The sequence below is a fragment of the Syngnathoides biaculeatus genome, chromosome 10 (assembly GCF_019802595.1).
Source record: "Syngnathoides biaculeatus isolate LvHL_M chromosome 10, ASM1980259v1, whole genome shotgun sequence".
NCBI lineage: Eukaryota > Metazoa > Chordata > Actinopteri > Syngnathiformes > Syngnathidae > Syngnathoides > Syngnathoides biaculeatus.
In genome coordinates this window covers 19,046,883-19,064,525 of record NC_084649.1, presented here as the reverse complement: position 1 = coordinate 19,064,525, position 17,643 = coordinate 19,046,883, and the positions used below count along the sequence as shown (strand labels likewise).

Here is a 17,643-nt window from a genome sequence, read left to right as displayed (position 1 = left end):
CCTTTTCCAAATACGAATAAAAAGGTTTTAGATATGCGCGAGTGCAAAAACACAGATTGTAATCTCAACTTCATCAAAATACACCAACTTTATGTATTCCTCAGAATTCCTCAATATTTCACCTAAGTATATTGAGATGAATTCATTATCATTTTAGTGGTACATATATATTTTTGGTGACATTTGTACTTGGTGGTGTGTTGTGAGATTGTTTTAATCTTACATAGGATGTAATATTAAAAAAAAAAAAAGTTCAGCATAGCTCAGTAAAGTTAAAGAAGTCCTGCTTTTCTTTGCTCCTTTGACTTGGGACCCACTCCCGACAAACATTGCATTCAAGGACTTTCGATGTGCTGCCGATCAGTTTTTGCAGAATCTATTCACGTACCGTCTCTTCAAGCGCCGCTGCCGCCGAAAGGCTCGGAACTTAAAAAAAAAAAAAAAGAAAAAAGAAAAAATCTTCAGAGATCGAATGTGGTCTAAAAATAGAAACATACCAGCCTCTGAGAAGATGCCACGCTTATTCTAAATTATGTTAGGGCTCTGAAAAAAAAAAAAAAACATGAACAGATGGCAAAAATGAAAGATGAAAGAAAAAAGATGGCAGCATTAAGCAACAAATACTTCATTTGAAACACTTTGTTCGATAGGCGTTTGTCACTGCTCACAATCATTTATTTTAATGCGTTTATTTAAATATTGTAATGATCTAATAATTCCTATGATAATACTTTGAGATGTGTTTTCTTTTGGACGATGTTGATGTGTTTAAAGTGCCTTCCATACGTCTTTTGTGTGTTCCCAGGAGCTGGACATGGCTTATTACGATTCAAAGGCAGAGCTGGATCACGTGAGTCATCGTGCGCGAGATATTTGTGCAATATGCGATCGGTTGCAGTTTGCTGTGGTGTAGTAGAGCAGCGTCATACTGAGAAACACTTAGCTTAACTACGGAAGCGTATTGCTGCCACACCCAAAAAAAAAAAAAAAAAAGGTCGCGTTTCACATTGTAATGTGGTTAATTACACATTATAATGTGAATCATTTCACAATATAATGCGGTTAATTACATGTTATAATGTGATTCATTTCACGTTATAACGTAGATTCACGTAATGTAGAAAATTAGAAATAAATACATTTCACCCCTCTTTACCCCGCCGCACAAAAGACAATTACTTCCGGTTCGGGTGGGTGGAGACCTTTTAGTTATACATCAAACATACATTTCTGTACATCAATACAGGTTTTCTATAACACTCCTTCTTCCATACTAAAAAAAAAAAAAGATTTCACGTATGCATGCAATCGTGCAAGAGGCAATCTTCGGGTACACCACGACTCCGTAAAATGCTCTCCAAATCCATATTTTGTGAAACACGAAATGACTAAATGATGTCTTAGGAAGCATATTGCTGCCACCCACCCGAACCGGAAGTAATTGCCTTTTTTTGGGGGGGGGGGGGGGTGAAGAGGGGTGAAATGTATTTATTATTTTCTACATTATAATGTGAAACGAATCTACGTTATAATGTGAAACGATTCACATTATAATGTGAAAACGATTCACCTTATAACGTGTAATTAACCATGTTATAATGTGAGTTGTTTAACATTATAATGTGATACGATTCACATAATAATGTGAAACGCGACCTTTTTTTTTTTGGGTGTGGCAGCAATAGGCTTCGGTACTTAACACTATCATCACAAAAGGTCAAATACAGCAGCACACATGGGCCAAGTGTTCACTTCAAACAAGGAAGAGGAGTGAAAGAAAGAGAAGTCGCCCACTCTCGGGTCCACAGGGTTGCACAGGTCTACAAAATTAGCACCACCGGTCTAACCTGCCTTGGCCATACAATTGCGCCGCCCACCGCAACTTATTTACGGCCTTCACGAAAATACGGCCCTTGGCACTCCGCTGACAAATGAAATGATTTTCTGGGGTAGCAAAGTAACAGCTTGTGAGCGTATGCCCGTGACTGCCTGAAAAATGGCCGAGACTTCATAAGCCAGACCTTCTCTTTGATTGTTTTTTTTTTTTTTTCCAAAATTCACAGCACAAGATTGGGTCAGGCATGGGAGATGGTTTCATAGATCATTACAATCACAAACAAACTTAAAGATGAAATGCAAATGTATCATACATAAAAATGAAATACAACTGGACGGTACTAAAACAAATGACATCACTAATGCCTTGGTTCTCGACCATGATCCGTTCGAGAAAACTGGTCGAGAAGTGATTTCTTCGAAAACCGAATCAATGTTTCCCATTGCAATGAATGGAAAAAGAAATAATGCGTTCCAAGCCTAAAAATTAGGCTTTTTAAGGGATTTTTTTTTTTAGCTTTTCCTGATAATCAACGGCATAGTAGAATCTGTGTACAGAGGCTATACAGAATAACAAAAGTGCGCTGGTTGCGCCGCATACATTATGTCATTTCTGGGTTTTTTTTCGGGGGGCATTCAAATTGACAATGACAAAACACGTCGTGGGTGTGTCAGGCGCTTGCGCCGCACGCATTATGTTATTTCCGTTTTTTTTCGGCGGCGTGGGAATTCACAACACAGCATGGCATGGGTCAGCTGGTCTGGCCGCGCACAATATGTTACGTCAGTTTTTTTTCGGCAGCGTTTGAATACCAATTTTCGTTCGAAAACAGACACGAAAAAAATCGCGAAATCTTCGTTCGAAATCCGATTTGTTCGAACACGGGGATGTTTGAGAACCGAGGCTTTACTGTAACGTCTTCAAGTAGCACTACGTCAACAGGTTGACACAAAAAAAAATTGCAATTTTTTTTCACGAGGTGTAGCAACTACCTCTATAATATAATAAAATATCAGGTTACTATTGTTATCATTAGGAAGGATCTAGTATAGTGTCCAATAGACTAACAATTAATGGTGCTGTTGTACTGAATATTGAAGCAAGTCCATTAAGTTGCTTGTAAAATATTTTCGTTTTTTTTTATTATGATTATTATTGCAGTATTCCATGGATGGAGAGACTGAAGTGGAAAACCCTTCCCACATCAAACTGGAGTTTGTGTACGACCCCAATTTCAAAAACAATGTCAACTACTCCTACACAGCTGTTCAGATTCCCACAGACATTTATAAAGGAGGCAAGTTCACAACGTGAGGGCTTGGGGGGTAAATGTTACATATTTCAAATATTAAGCGTTCCTCTGCCATCAGCGCCGGTCATTCTCAACGAGCTCAACTGGACGCAGGCGCTGGAGAAAGTCTTCATGGAGAACAGTCGGGAGGATCCGTCGCTTCTCTGGCAAGCCTTCGGCAGCGCCACCGGGGTGACGCGCTACTACCCTGGTGGGGTTTTAAACTAGCAGCTCGCGGCACGCGGCATTTGTGAAATGCTCTCGTCATTCAAGATTTTTATTTATTTATTTTTTGCAGCCACACCATGGAAAGCTCCCGATAAAATTGACCTGTACGATGTCAGGAGGAGACCCTGGTAAATCTTATAGCATAGTAATAAAGCAATCCTTCGCTACATCGCGGTTCGTTTATTGTGGATTCAGTGCATCGTGAGTGCATCGTGAGCGTGAGGAGTAATCCAGGTGGTTTAGCCAGGAAATGGCCCGCTCAAACCAGGTCTCTGTGGTGTGTTGTTTGCGTGGGACTTGTACAATAGCAATGAGTTTGTGGTATTTGTGTCAAATTACCTCAAGTGCTCAGATAAAATACCCGCACCGCTTCCTCAATGAAATGCACATAAACAAATGATACGTTCATATTCTAATAGAAGTCATAATTTATCACAACATGATGGATTTCCTTCACTGCGGGGGTTGTCTGGATTGTAGCGTCTGGCGCTCACAAAGTACTACATAAGAGTTGGTTGTACTTTTGTTGCAGCATGAAACACTTTCTACTTTCTTGTCTTGCACCACAGGTACATCCAGGGCGCTTCCTCCCCCAAAGATATGGTCATTCTCGTCGACGTGTAAGTTTGGCATACTATTCGAAATACTGTACAGCGCTGCCTCGAGATACGAGTTGAATTTGTTCCGTGACCACACTCGCAACTCAAAAACAAGGTTATTGTGTATATTGAACTGAAAAGTGACCAAGCAAAACAAAGCAAAACTTTCAAGTTCCGACAGCTTTGGTAACAAAAAGTTGACCTCGCATTCTTGTCGAAACGACTTATAAAATAGATTCTCTTAAAATAAGGCCGTCGATGGGGAATATCTTGCATGTTTTCGGCCACGCAATGACCCGTCGCCTTCTTCCTCCCCCAGGAGCGGCAGTGTCAGCGGACTCACGCTTAAATTGATCAAGGCGTCAGTGATGGAGATGCTGGACACTTTGTCCGACGACGACTACGTCAACGTGGCCCGGGTGGGTGCCTGTTGATCATCACCTTTGGGCTGTTTTATGTCAACCGGGTTGCTGTGTTTTAGTTCAGCGACAAGGCGGAGGCGGTGGTTCCTTGCTTCAAACATCTCGTCCAGGCCAACGTGCGCAACAAGAAGATCTTTAAAGAAGCAGTGCAGCAGATGCAGGCCAAGGGCACCACTGAATACAAGTCTGGGTTCCATTTTGCCTTCAATCAGCTGCTAAATGCAAGTGGCATACTCATTAATATCCACCACCACCATCTCTTCAGGGGCTGGAGACAAAAATACACACATACAGTGAAGAAAATAAGTATTTGAACACCCTGTCCTCCCACTTAGAAATGATGGAGGGGTCTGACATTTTCATTATGTCCACTGTGAGAGAGATAATCTAAAAAGAAAAATCCAGAAATCACAATGTATGATTTTTTTTTTAACGATGTATTTGTGTGATACAGCTGCAAATAAGTATTTGAACACCTGAGAAAACTAATGTTAATATTTGGTACAGTAGCCTTTGTTTGCAATTACAGAGGTGAAACATTTCCTGCAGTTGTTCACCAGCTTTGCACACACTGCAGGAGGGATTTTGGCCCACTCCTCCACACAGGGCAGTCGTCCTGTCCCATGTGCAGAAAAACACCCCCAAAGCATGATGCTACCACCCCAATGCTTCACAGTAGGGACTGTGTTCTTGGGATGGAACTCATCATTCGTCTTCCTCCAAACATGGTTTGTGGAATTTTGACCAAAAAGTTCAATTTTGGTCTCATCTGACCACAAAACCTTCTCCCATGACTCCTCTGTGTCATCCATTTGCTGTCATTGGCAAACTTCAGACGGGCCTCGATACGTGCTGGTTTAAGCAGGGGAACCTTCCGTGCCATGCGTGATTTCTAACCATGACGTCCGAGTGTATTACCAACAGTCACCCTGGAAACGGTGGTCCCAGCTCCTTTCAGGTCATTGACCAAGTCCTGTCATGTAGTCCTGGGCTGATTCCTCACCTTTCTAAGGATCATTGAGACCCCACCAGGTGATATCTTGCATGGGGCTCCACTCCGTCATGTGTAGCTTCTTCCGTTTTCTAATAATTGTTCCAACTGTGAGCCTTTTTTCCACCAAGCTGCTTGGTAGTTTCTCCGTCGCCCTTTCCAGCCGTGCGGAGTTGTACAATTTTGTCTCTGGTGTCTTTGGACAGCTCTTTGGTCTTGGCCATGTTACAAGTTTGAGTCTTACTGATTGTACGGGGTGCACAGATGTCTTTATGCAGCTTACGACCTCACACAGGCGAATCTGATTCAGGATAATACATGGAGTGGAGGTGGACTTTTAAAGGCGGACTAACAGGTCTTCGAGGGTCAGAATTCTAGCCGATAGACAGGTGTTCAAATACTTATTTGCTGCTGTATCACACAAATCGTTAAAAAAAAAATCATACGTTGTGATTTCTGGATTTTTCTTTTTAGATTTTCTCTCTCAAAGTGGACATGCACCTACGATGAAAATTTCAGACCCCTCCAAGATTTCTAAGTGGGAGAACATGCAATATAGCGGCGTGTTCAAATACTTATTTTCTTCACTGTATATTCCCATCTTTACATCACTGTAGTCTCTGTGAGTGTTTTTATTGTTTGTGTTTGAAACGTTCCTTCAGAAAACAAATGTCCCGCGGGCCAACTGCAATAAAATCATCATGCTCTTCACCGACGGAGGCGAGGACCGAGCTCAAGACGTCTTCATGCAGTACAACTGGCCCAACAAAACGGTCGGCGTCCCCTCACGGTTCTCCGTCACGGTGCAATTTGCCAGGGTGAATCACCTTAAGTGAAAAGGCCTTTTATCCCCGTCAAGGTCCGAGTGTTCACCTTTTCCGTGGGCCAGCACAACTACGATGTGACGCCCTTGCAGTGGATCGCGTGCACAAATAAAGGTGAACATCATATTTTGTGTTTACACTATTTCCTAAAACGTCTAAAGTTCTCTATTACGCGCGGTGTTCCTCGCCAGGTTACTATTTCGAGATCCGATCCCTGTGCGCCATAAGGATTAACACGCAGGTGGGTCCGTCTGGCGCGCGCTCGCTTTCAACAATCAGTCCCGCGTGTTTCCGAAACTGCAACCTTTCACCCGGATTCCATCAGGAGTACCTGGACGTGTTGGGACGGCCCATGGTTCTCGCCGGCGACGAGGCCAAGCAGGTCCAGTGGACCAACGTGTATCAGGATGCTCTGGTGAGACTGCGCGATCCCTACGAGCAGAACACGTGGCCTATTTATTAGGTACACCTGCGTTTGGAGAGCCTGAGTAGTGCTGTATAAAACGCGGGTGTCAAACTCAAGGCCTGGGGGCCACATGCAGCCCGCCATATGATTTCATGTGGCCCGCCGAGGCAAATCACGTTTGAACCAAAATTTGTCAAACTGTCATATCAAAAATGATGACGTTGCGATATTGCAATACTTTTTGTGTTACCAAATATCACCAATAGTTGAAAAACGCACTGATTCCAAAACTAGTTGATTTTGATTGATTTATTTAATGTGGAAATATGATGGGCCAATTAAAGATTTTCGTGGTTTCAGTCATATTGGGCCTCTGACAGAAACCGTGACTACAATGTGGCCCGCGATAAAAATGAGTTTGACCCCCCCTGGTATAAAAAGTCTGTCAGAGCGATCACATGACCTCCGACTAGTCCTGCCGTTAGTAGTTAAAATCCAGGGTGTAATGTTTTGTTTTTTTTCTTTATATCTGTCCTGGCATCAAGTCCAGGGTGTAGCCCACCTGTTGCCTGGTAACAGACGGATGGATCGATGTAGGTGTACCTAATATAACGCCCAGTGAGTTGATCATAGCTGTATTTTAAGTTGAAAGTCGCATTCAGCTCCATTTTTTTCCACACTGGATGCATTTTGCTAATTTAACAAAACAATATTAAGTTGGGCGGCACAGTGGCGCAGCTGCAAAGCATTGGCCTCACAGTTCTGAGGTCCCTGGTTCAATCCCGGTCCCGCTTGTGTGGAGTTTGCATGTTCTCCCCGTGCCTGTGTGGGTTTTCTCCGGGCACTCCAGTTTCTTCCCACATCTCAAAAATATGCAACATTAATTGGACACTCTAAATTGCCCCTTGGTGTGACTGTGACTTACGGCTGTTAGTCTCTATGTGCCCTGCGATTGGCTGGCAACCAGTTGAGGGTGTACCCCGCCTCCTGCCCGTTGACAGCTGGGATAGGCTCCAGCACTCCTGCGACCCTTGTGAGGATAATCGGCCAAGAAAATGGATGGATAGATATTAAGTTGATCCACCATTAATGCGATTGTTTGTGGTAGATGAAATAAAATTCCGTGGACGAGCTCAAAAATATGAAGTAACGCTGTTTTTTTTATGGGGGGGGGGTAGCCTTTTCATGATTCATCATAATTAAAATGATTTGCGGGCCTTTGTCTTTAAAACATTTGCAGGGTCTTGGGATGGTGGTGACCGGGACTTTGCCTGTGTTTAATCTGACTATGAATGGAAAACTCCAGGTAATGCGACACATTCACTGGTTTTATGTACACGCGTAGCAGAATACTCATATGGCGATAAAACAGTGCTGATGTGTAAAACTACACAGAGAAAATCACTTTTTCTGCCGTTTCATAATGCGCGATTGACCTCGCTTGCGCTTTCAGAACCAGCTGATTTTAGGCGTCATGGGAGTGGACGTGCACCTGGACGAGATAAAGCGCCTGACCCCGCAATACAGCGTACGACCATTTTATTTCAATCTCATTCTCAAATCGTCTCTTTCTGAGTTTCATATTTCTTCTCCCACCGTGGCCGAATTTCCTCGTTTCCGCGACAGCTCGGGGCCAACGGTTACATATTCGCAATCGACCCAAATGGATATCTTCTGCTTCATCCCAATCTGCAGCCCAAGGTGATGTCGTTCCCAGAAATTGCTTTTCGTATAAGCGCACCGAGCAGGATGAGCACGATTTAAAGTGTTCGACGGTCACTCAATATCGAGCTTTTTGTGTGTCTCAGCTGGTGCATCTCCCAGAACCCGTCACGCTGGACTTCTTGGATGCAGAAGTGGAGGACAGCAATAAAGAAGAGGTCAGTACTGAGTGCAGCAAAAATGTTCCTTGCACTTGTACCGTTGCTGTTTGACGTTATTAGGCGGACAGTTTTGGCTTCTGTCCACTTTGCAATCGTCCAGCTTTTGTTCCATGTTTGTGTTTGCAAAAAAAAAAAAAAAATGAAAAAATAATGTTGTGCTTTTCACACGGCAGATCCGGCGACAGATGATTGACGGACGACCGGGTGACATGCAGATCAAAACTCTCGTGCAGTCACTTGATGAGGCAAGTTAAATAAAATCATGGCAACCAATACAAATATTACACAGAATTGAAAGTTAGCCTTTTCAAAAATAATAATACTTTTTTTTTTTTTTAACAAAATTTAAACTTGCTTTTAATGACTCCATTTGGCAACATAAGAGTGACAAAATATGAGGAACACATCTGAGTATGAATACCATTTTGTTCTACACGCCCCCTTACTATGTATTTCACCTCCTTAAAGGTCAAGTGTCATCCCTATAAACATTCTATAAAAGATATTGAAATGAAAAATACATGTAACATTATTCACTTCAATGTCCATACGAAAAAATAAATATGAGCGGAGAGTGCGTCATCCATGCGCAAAGTTGCGGAAGTCTCATTCGACATTCAAGTGGTAGCCATATTGGCTGCATCTTCTGCCCGTGACATCACACTGGGACATTCGCCATCGAAAACACGTAATGGCACCCCTTATGGGACACGGAAGCTCTTTTCGAAGAAGAGAACATCTCACAATCGAGTGTAATGACCGGGGCAATATTACCCCATCGTTTCGAGCCATATTTAGATGATATGCGGATCACTTCGAACTAACAACAGAGTCCCAGACAGTATGTATGAGCCACCCAACCAACACTTTTAGCCCCCCTGACTTACATACGCGGATCTTTTGTTACCTTCTGAGAGGATTACGTCTCCCCCGCCCCAACCATCGTTTTTTTTAGTAGCTGCATACACACCTACCTGTCATTTGCAACCCACGAAGCTCTCGTCCTTTGCACCCGTGACATCCGTTTTTCACGGGTCTTTTTGAAAAGTATGAAGAATGATTCCGTCCTCCCGAGTGTTCAAACGATATCCAGCAATACAACGAGCCGGCATTTTGGCTAACACGAAGTAACAAAGCGCTACCTTCCACCAGGTAAAACTAGTAGAAACACACGAGACCGCCTGAGTGGGCGTCTGCTACTAACGTCACTTCCTGCTTCTTCTCAAAAACAAATCCCTCGGGAGGATTTTCATGGCGGGTGTGACAAAAATCCATATACGGCAAAATCATGTTGTGTGGTGAAAAAACAGATGGCTCCATACCGGGTGCCTTTTTTTCATTAATAACATACTAAAAATCATCCATTTCATGACACTTGACCTTTAACATGTGCAGTTGTACCCCAAAAGTGGGTAAAATAGCACATGACAAGAAGTGATGGCTGCCCTGCGATTGGCTGGCAACCAATTCAAGCTGTACCCCGCCTCCTGCCCGTTGACAGCTGGGATTGGCTCCAGCACTCCCGCGACCCTTGTGAGGATAAGCGGGAAAGAAAATGGATGGACGGATGGATGGATGAAGTAATGGCACATCTTTTTCAAACGTCATCTTGAGTCTCAAAGTGTGAATGGCTGCTTGTCTACTGTGTCTGCACCCTGTAGTTGACTGGCAACCAGTCCAGGCGGTACCCCGCCGCTTGCTGGGATCTGCCCGAGCACAACATTTACATGCAGTTATGAAATAGCAATGACACATGTTTTCTTTTATTGTAGCAATACATTGATGAGGTGTACAGAGGGTACACGTGGACTCCTGTCAATGGGACAGATTACAGGTCAGATTCTTTCATGCCTATATATATATATATTTCAAAATGTCATCAACGTACTTTTCTGGTGCGTCATCAATTGGTCTTACTACTACTACTACTACTACTACTACTACTACTACTACTACTACTACCACCACTCTGCACCACCTGCAGTCTGGGGCTGGTACTACCTCCCTACAATGAGTACTACATCCAGGCAGACCTCAGTGATGTGATGCTTCAACTTCAGTGTAAGTCCGTTATATGGCTGTAATTAGAGATTTATAATGCAAAAATATATTAAAAAAAAAAACAAGTAACAGTGTTTGTGTGGCGCAGACATGCAGTCATTACTGCCGAGCTCCTTTGAATCTTCGGGACACGTCTTTCTCGCTCCGAGGTGACATTCTCTTACTCTTTTTTTACTTTTGAATCTCCCATTTGTAACTTATGAGATACTGGCATATTTTTTCTCTCCTTCGATGCAGGGATTACTGCAAGCGTCTGCAGCTTTCGGACAACAACACACAGTTTTTGCAGAACTTCCTCTCCCTCATGCTGGAAATATCTCCGGAATCAGATGAGTGTACGTCCGTCATTGTCAAAGCGACACGGATGTTCAAAACCTCCGCGCTTGTTTGATTTACAGTGATGCCTCGGTTCTCCACCACAATCCCTTCCAGAAAAACGGTTCCAGAAGTGATTTGTTCGAAAACCGAATCGATGTTTCCCATTACAATGAATGGAAAAAGAAATCATGCGTTCCAAGCCTAAAAAAAAATCCGGCTTTTTAAAGCATTTTTTTGAGCTTTTCCTGATAATAAACTGCGTAGTAGAAATACATGTATAGTTTAAATACTTTATATAATGAAATAATTTAAGGAATATATTTATTTTCTACTTAAAATGTATGCTTTAGCAGTAGAGTACGCTAGGCTGGGAGTGCATTGCCGTATCTGTAGTGACTCGGCCCCCAGCCTTGTAGACTTTTTTAATTAACAAAAGTGCAGAATAACTTTAAACAAGCAACTTGCCTGAACCGGAGCCATGATTGGGGGTCAATACGGTAGAAGAAGAAAAACAACAGTCACTACCGTGACACGTCTGCGTACAGAGGCTGCGTTATACAGAATAACAAAAGTGTGCTGCTTGCGCCACATGATTTATGTCATTTTCGGGGTGTTTTGTCGGGGGGCGTTTGAATTGACAATAACAAAACGCGTCATGGGTGGGTCAACTGCTTGCGCCGCGTGCAATATGTTATTTCCGGGGTTTTTTCCGCGGCGTGGGATTTCACAACAAAGCTCGTCGTGGGTCAGCTGGTCTGGCCGCGCGCAATATGTTATTTCTCGAAATTTTTGTTCGAAAAACGATTTGTTCGACAATGGGGACAATCGAGTGCCAAGGCTTTACTGTATTTATGTATTTTGAAATTCCAGGTGACCAAAGGCTCATCCACAACCTGATACTGGACTCGAGGATTATCGGGCAGCTTGCCTCACGAGTGTGGAAGAACAAAGATCTTAATTCGTGAGTGCTTGCATGCAAAACCGGGTGTGAGACCCTCATTTTGCTGAAAAAAATAAAAAATTAAAAATCCTGCTCCACAGGTACGGCTTCTTGGCCGTGTTCGCGTCCACCGACGGCGGCGTAACACGAGTCTTCCCCAACATGTAAGTTGAACGAAAGTAATTGCAAAAATCTCTATTTTTGAAAGATTTTTTTGCTTTTTTATAAAGGGCTGCGGAGTTGTGGGATGAGGACCCCGAGCCCTTCAATTCAAACTACTACCGAAGGAGCCTCGACAACAAAGGTTACCTCTTCCGAGCGCCGCCTAGAGAATGTAAGAATATTCGTACGTTATTTTTTTTTTAATATAGGAGTTTATGACAACGCAAAATGTATCTGTCAGTGGTGTATATTTTTTAAAGGCTCGTTTTGAGTCGGAGACAACATTTCTTATTTGTGTTTCTACAATCCCCAAATGGAGAAAGTATTTAATGAATTCTGATTTTATCAAGTCAAGATTTGTCGTTGATTGAAGTGAATGAAATCATCGTCATGTTTGCCTGCCGTGACACTTGGATGAATTCCAAATGTTAAATATTTTTATCTTTTTTTAGCGCAGGGGTGTCAAGCTCAATTTTGTCGTGGGCCGCATTGCAGTTACGGTTTCGCTCAGAGGGGCATTATGGCTGAAACCATAAAATCCATCATATTGACACGTTAAATTTATGAATTAGTTTTGGTATCAGAAATCAAGGGGAATGGGGTTTTTCGACTTTTGTTGTTTGATAACACGGAAATTGCTTGCAATATCTCAAGGTTATGATGTATCCATCCGTTATCCAAGCCGCTTATCCTCACAAGGGTCACGGGTGAGCAGGAGCCTATCCCAGCCAGTTTTGGGCAAAAACCGGACTACACTCTCAACTGGTCGCCAGTCAGTCGCAGGGCAGATATCGACACCATCGCTGAGCGGGAATCGATCCCACGGTGCTCGCACCAAAGTCAGGCGTGTGGACCACGACACAATCACTGACTCCATTATGATTTATGATATGACAATATGGAATGTCGGTACATCCATCCATCCATTTCTTTAGCCGCTTATCCTCACGAGGGTCGCGGGAGTGCCGGAGCCTATCCCAGCTGTCAACGGACAGGAGGTGAGGTACACCCTGAACTGGTTGCCAGCCAATCGCAGGCCACATGGAGACAGCCAACAGTCGCACTCGCAATCACACCTAGGGGCAATTTGGAGTGTCCAATTAATGTCGCATGTTTTTGGGATGTGGGAGGAAACCTGAGCGCCCGGTGAAAACCCACGCACGGGAACATGCAAACTCCACACAGGCGGGTCCGGGATCAAACCTGGGACCTCAGAACTGTGAGGCCAACACTTTACCAGCTGTTTTACTGTGTCACCTTGTCGGTACAGATTTCAACAAAAAGCATGGAAGTTGACGCGCATGATTTGCCTTCGCGGGCCACATAAAATTATGCGGCGGGCTGGATCTGGCCCCCGGGCCTTGAGTTTGACACATGTGTTTTACAGGATCATCCTTTGGTCTTACTTTAAGAAAAAAAAAAAAAAGTTTAACACCTAACGTTCTCCTCCGCATCAAAGTGACCTACATTTATCGGCCCTGTGAAATATTTTGGGGGGGGTAAAGCTCGTGTTTTTGTTCCCAAACAGCTTTGGATGAAATGTTAGGACCAGAAAACGGCACAGTCGGAATCCTGGTTAGTTCAGCTGTGGAAGTCAATTTAGGAGGCAAACGTCTCAAACCTGCAGGTAGACCAAAATGAAAACTAAAAATTCACTTGTGAGATCACGTGTAACAATTCTTTCTCATGAGGCTGCTTTCTTTTGCCCGTTTATTTCTCCCTTCGACTTGTGGCTGGAAGTGGTGGGAGTGAAACTGGATCTGGAAGCGTGGGTGGACAAGTTCAAGATCCTGGCCAGCAACGTGTCGGACAGCCGACCGGGCTCGCACAAGGTACGACTCCAATTGTGATTTACGGTACTCCGCCGTTACCGTCCCGATTCCCCCATCGAACATTTTGTTCCACAGTGCGGACCGTCCAGGAGCTGCGAGATGGACTGTGAGGTCAACACCGACGTAAGAACTAAAACTGGACCGAAGGGTCCGATGAACTGATTGGATCGTACAGTTTGTCTTTAGATAATGCGCAGTAACGTCTTGAATCCTACTGCCTGTTGTCTTTTAGGACCTCCTCTGCTACCTCATTGATGATGGCGGCTTCCTGGTTATGTCCAATCAAAGAGATCACTGGAAAAAGGTCAGTTGCTTTTATGCGTGTGACACCTGTGAAGGAAAACTCTTCCAAAACGATTCAAACAACAGAAGAGCACATCCTGAAGTCCTCTGTTGGGGTTCAAAAGGGATTTTCAGGAGTGCTCATTTTTAGTTCTTACATCCAAGTCTCGGTGGCACGGTGGCAAGGTGTGACTGTGAGTGCAGCAGTTTGTCTCTATGTGCCCTGCGATTGGCTGGCAACCAGTTCAGGCTGTACCCTGCCACCTGCCCATTCACAGGTGGGATAGGCTCCAGCACTCTCCACGACCCTCGTGAGGATAAGCGGCTAAAAAAATGGATGGATGGAAACGTCCAAGTCTAGTAATGTTCAAACTGTGCTTTATGTTACAGTGGCTTAAAACTTTATTAACTATACATTTTAAGTTTTTTTTTTTTTTTACAACCACTTAGGCCTACTTCACTAGTCTATTTTGATTTTGATGATGGCAGTTTTTTTATTTTATTTTTACATTTTTTTAGGTGACAAAATGTTTGCAAGGCATTGCTGTCACATATTTTCTGTTGGTGCAGTGACACTGGACAATCTAATGATGGCAGCAAGCGCTCATGAAATATGCCGTGGAGAGATTGGAAGAAAATCAAGTCTCGTTTCCATATTTTTGTTTTGATGTGCAACAATATGTAATACCTTCACCCAATACACACTTACCACTCAATCACTACATTTTTTAGAACGTGCTTGTGTACTTCTGCATCTTGCTGCGTCTATATTGAAATGTTATCATATCATTTTCACGCCTAACCTCTGTGTTTTTGTGGGTTTTTTTTTTCCGCCACCTTTCTTGACAGATCGGACTCTTTTTCGGAGACGTGGACCCGTACTTGATGCACGCCCTCTACAACAACTCCATCTTCAACCGACGGCAGACTTTTCACTTCCAGTCGGCGTGCGAGCCGTTCAGCAGCAGCCACACCGGCGCTGCGCCCAGACGCTTCTTTGTGGTAAGAATCTCCGGATTCCAACCGTCCACAACCATTATCAAAGTCCCACTGTCGCCAAAAACACGATTTTTAGTATGTTTTTAATTAAAGAAAAAAAAGGCAGCCTGAATGGACCCATCTGTTTTTTCACCACACAACATGATTTTGACGTATATGGCTTTTTGTATCTCCCGCCATGAAAATCTTTTCGAGGGATTTGTTTTGGAGAAGAAGCAGGAAGTGACGCTATTTGCAGACGCCCACTCAAGTGGGTTCGTGTGTTTCTACCAGTTTTACCTTGGGGAAGATCTTTTGGGGGTTCCAAATGACAGGTAGATGCGTAGAGAGCGATTTTAGAAAAAAATAATAGTTCAGGGGGGACGGCATAATCCTTCTTTCAGCAAGCGACGACAACGCTCGCGGCCGGGCCGCGGTGCCTCGTCGCAGTGTTCGTGTTCGCTATGGACGCCTCAAAAAGATGAACACAGCGAACGTACATATATGTGTATATCTTTTTATCAACTTTTGTTTTAAGGTTAGGGTAAGGGTTAGCTTTGGGATATAACGTATTCTAGCTCCTTCTATATCACATGTGTCAAACTCAAGGCCCGGGGGCCAGATCCGGCCTGCCGCATGATTTTATGTGGCCCGCGAAGGCAAATCGTATGTATCAACGTTCCTGATTTTTTTGTTCAAATCAGTACCAAAATTTCAAAGTGTTGTATCAGAAATGAAAACGTTGAGATATCACAAGTGTTTTTGTGTTACCAAAAAACAATAGTTGAAAAACCCAAAACTAGCTCTATAAATTAAAGTGAAAATATGATGAAGCAAAAGATTTTCATGGTTTCAGTCATAACGGCCCTCCGAGGGAAACCGTAAGTAAAATGTGGCCCGTGACAAAAGTGAGTTTGACACCCCCGTTCTATATAGAAGAAGGGAAACTATGAGACTGCGGATTTCCCGGTACGCGTTTGCTACGTACGCAGAATTCCCCTGTTAGTAATGCATGTGCATTCATCACAAGGAGATTTTTCAGCATGGGGGATCGTTCAGATCGTCACACCGGGCCACTTTATGACATCATCATCGCTCATGGCTGAGCTCGCTACATACTGTCTTACAGTACATACTGTCGGGGAGTCTGTTATTAGTTAGAAGTGATCCGCATATCATCTAAATATGTTTTGAAACGATTGGGTAATATTGCCCCGGTCAGGTCACTCGATTGTGAGATGTTCTCTTCTTCGAAAAGAACTCGCGTCGGAAAATTCCGAAAACCTCTCTGGCACAGCGTCTGCTCAATGGCGACTATCCCAGTGTGACGTCCGCTGATGACGTTGCAGGCAAAATGGCCACCACTTGGATGTCGAGTGAGACATCCGCAAATTTGCGCATGGATGACACGCTCATTTATTTTTTTGTTTAGACAATGAATAATGTAATGTGTCATTTTCATAATATCTATTTTACAATGTATATAGGGACGTCAGTGGGACTTTAAACATTTTCAATCATGTGACGTTTGTGGCCGAGGACGCGTTCAACACTTAACGCCTTTCGTGCTTTCTCCAGCCGTCCATCGCCGACATCCTCAGCTTGGCTTGGTGGACGTCCACGGTGGCCTGGTGAGACTTTGCTTTTTATTTTAAATGGGATGTAAGTTGCACATGCAGCCAGGGAAGCTGTGTCGCGCCTTGCTCGAGGGCGCCTCGGCACCAGGTTGCCATTTTGCGTTGCCCGCCCAAGTCCTTCCAGAACCGCCACCGCCACCCAACCTTCAACAACTGAGAGCTCAGCACGCCACTTGCCCTTTAAAGCAATCTCAAGTGTGTCAAGACTTCAACGCATGAAACTGCGAAGGCGTCAGCTGGCGCTCCGTCGCCGTCCGTCTCGCATCTATTTTCAGCTCACCGTTATGCAAAATTCTTTCTTCAGGGTCTTTTATTTTTTTGTAACTTCTTAACAAGGCATAATGTGATCCTCTCCTCAGGTCTTTGATTCAGCAGCTTCTGTATGGACTGGTACACATCAACTGGCTCCAACAAGGTGTGTGTGTTTTTGCTTTTGAGGTTTCGCACTCGAGGGAATTCACACGCCCCGTGACCTCCGGCTGACCTGTTACCGTGTCAGGCCATAAAACAACCTTATTTGTAATTGATTCCTGCAGAACTACGGTTTGAACTTTTACTTTTTGGAAGGCTGCAATGTGACAAATGATTGACACCTTGGATGCCACACTTCCTGTCTCCGATTGGTTCTTTTTCCTCGGGTGTGGTGGTTTGTCGTACGGTATATTGTATTAGAAACATAAAATGGGGCCAGAGATGACATCAATAAAAAAAGAAAAAAATCATAATTATCAAGCACTACTTTCAGATTGTGCAAACAAAATGTGTTACAAAATGTGTTTGTTCCCTGGTTCAATCCCGGATCCGCCTGTGTGGAGTTTGCATGTTCTCCCCGTGCCTGCGTGAGTTTCCTCCGGGCACTCCGGTTTCCTCCCACATTCCAAAAAAATGCGACATTAATTGTACACTCGAAATTGCCCCAAGGTGTGATTGGAAATGCGGCTGTTTGTCTCGA

General features: G+C 43.7%; 1 protein-coding gene across 2 annotated transcripts in view; it reads left to right on the top strand.

Annotated features, from left to right (window-relative positions):
• LOC133507732 (voltage-dependent calcium channel subunit alpha-2/delta-2-like) overlaps positions 1–17,643 on the top strand; it is a 35,948-nt gene that overhangs the window by 12,530 nt on the left and 5,775 nt on the right. For both annotated transcript variants that reach the window (XM_061833084.1, XM_061833085.1), the window contains exons 5-34: positions 806–850; positions 2,999–3,134; positions 3,208–3,339; positions 3,427–3,484; positions 3,926–3,976; positions 4,275–4,374; positions 4,437–4,598; positions 6,031–6,141; positions 6,228–6,306; positions 6,384–6,433; positions 6,518–6,607; positions 7,839–7,904; positions 8,052–8,126; positions 8,225–8,299; positions 8,407–8,478; positions 8,655–8,726; positions 10,254–10,315; positions 10,466–10,542; positions 10,631–10,691; positions 10,780–10,877; positions 11,731–11,821; positions 11,902–11,964; positions 12,031–12,134; positions 13,491–13,589; positions 13,703–13,794; positions 13,870–13,917; positions 14,027–14,098; positions 14,926–15,078; positions 16,633–16,685; positions 17,051–17,106. In XM_061833084.1, coding sequence (XP_061689068.1) covers positions 806–850; positions 2,999–3,134; positions 3,208–3,339; positions 3,427–3,484; positions 3,926–3,976; positions 4,275–4,374; positions 4,437–4,598; positions 6,031–6,141; positions 6,228–6,306; positions 6,384–6,433; positions 6,518–6,607; positions 7,839–7,904; positions 8,052–8,126; positions 8,225–8,299; positions 8,407–8,478; positions 8,655–8,726; positions 10,254–10,315; positions 10,466–10,542; positions 10,631–10,691; positions 10,780–10,877; positions 11,731–11,821; positions 11,902–11,964; positions 12,031–12,134; positions 13,491–13,589; positions 13,703–13,794; positions 13,870–13,917; positions 14,027–14,098; positions 14,926–15,078; positions 16,633–16,685; positions 17,051–17,106 — 2,503 coding nt within the window. The remainder of the gene's footprint in view (positions 1–805; positions 851–2,998; positions 3,135–3,207; positions 3,340–3,426; positions 3,485–3,925; positions 3,977–4,274; positions 4,375–4,436; positions 4,599–6,030; positions 6,142–6,227; positions 6,307–6,383; positions 6,434–6,517; positions 6,608–7,838; positions 7,905–8,051; positions 8,127–8,224; positions 8,300–8,406; positions 8,479–8,654; positions 8,727–10,253; positions 10,316–10,465; positions 10,543–10,630; positions 10,692–10,779; positions 10,878–11,730; positions 11,822–11,901; positions 11,965–12,030; positions 12,135–13,490; positions 13,590–13,702; positions 13,795–13,869; positions 13,918–14,026; positions 14,099–14,925; positions 15,079–16,632; positions 16,686–17,050; positions 17,107–17,643) is intronic.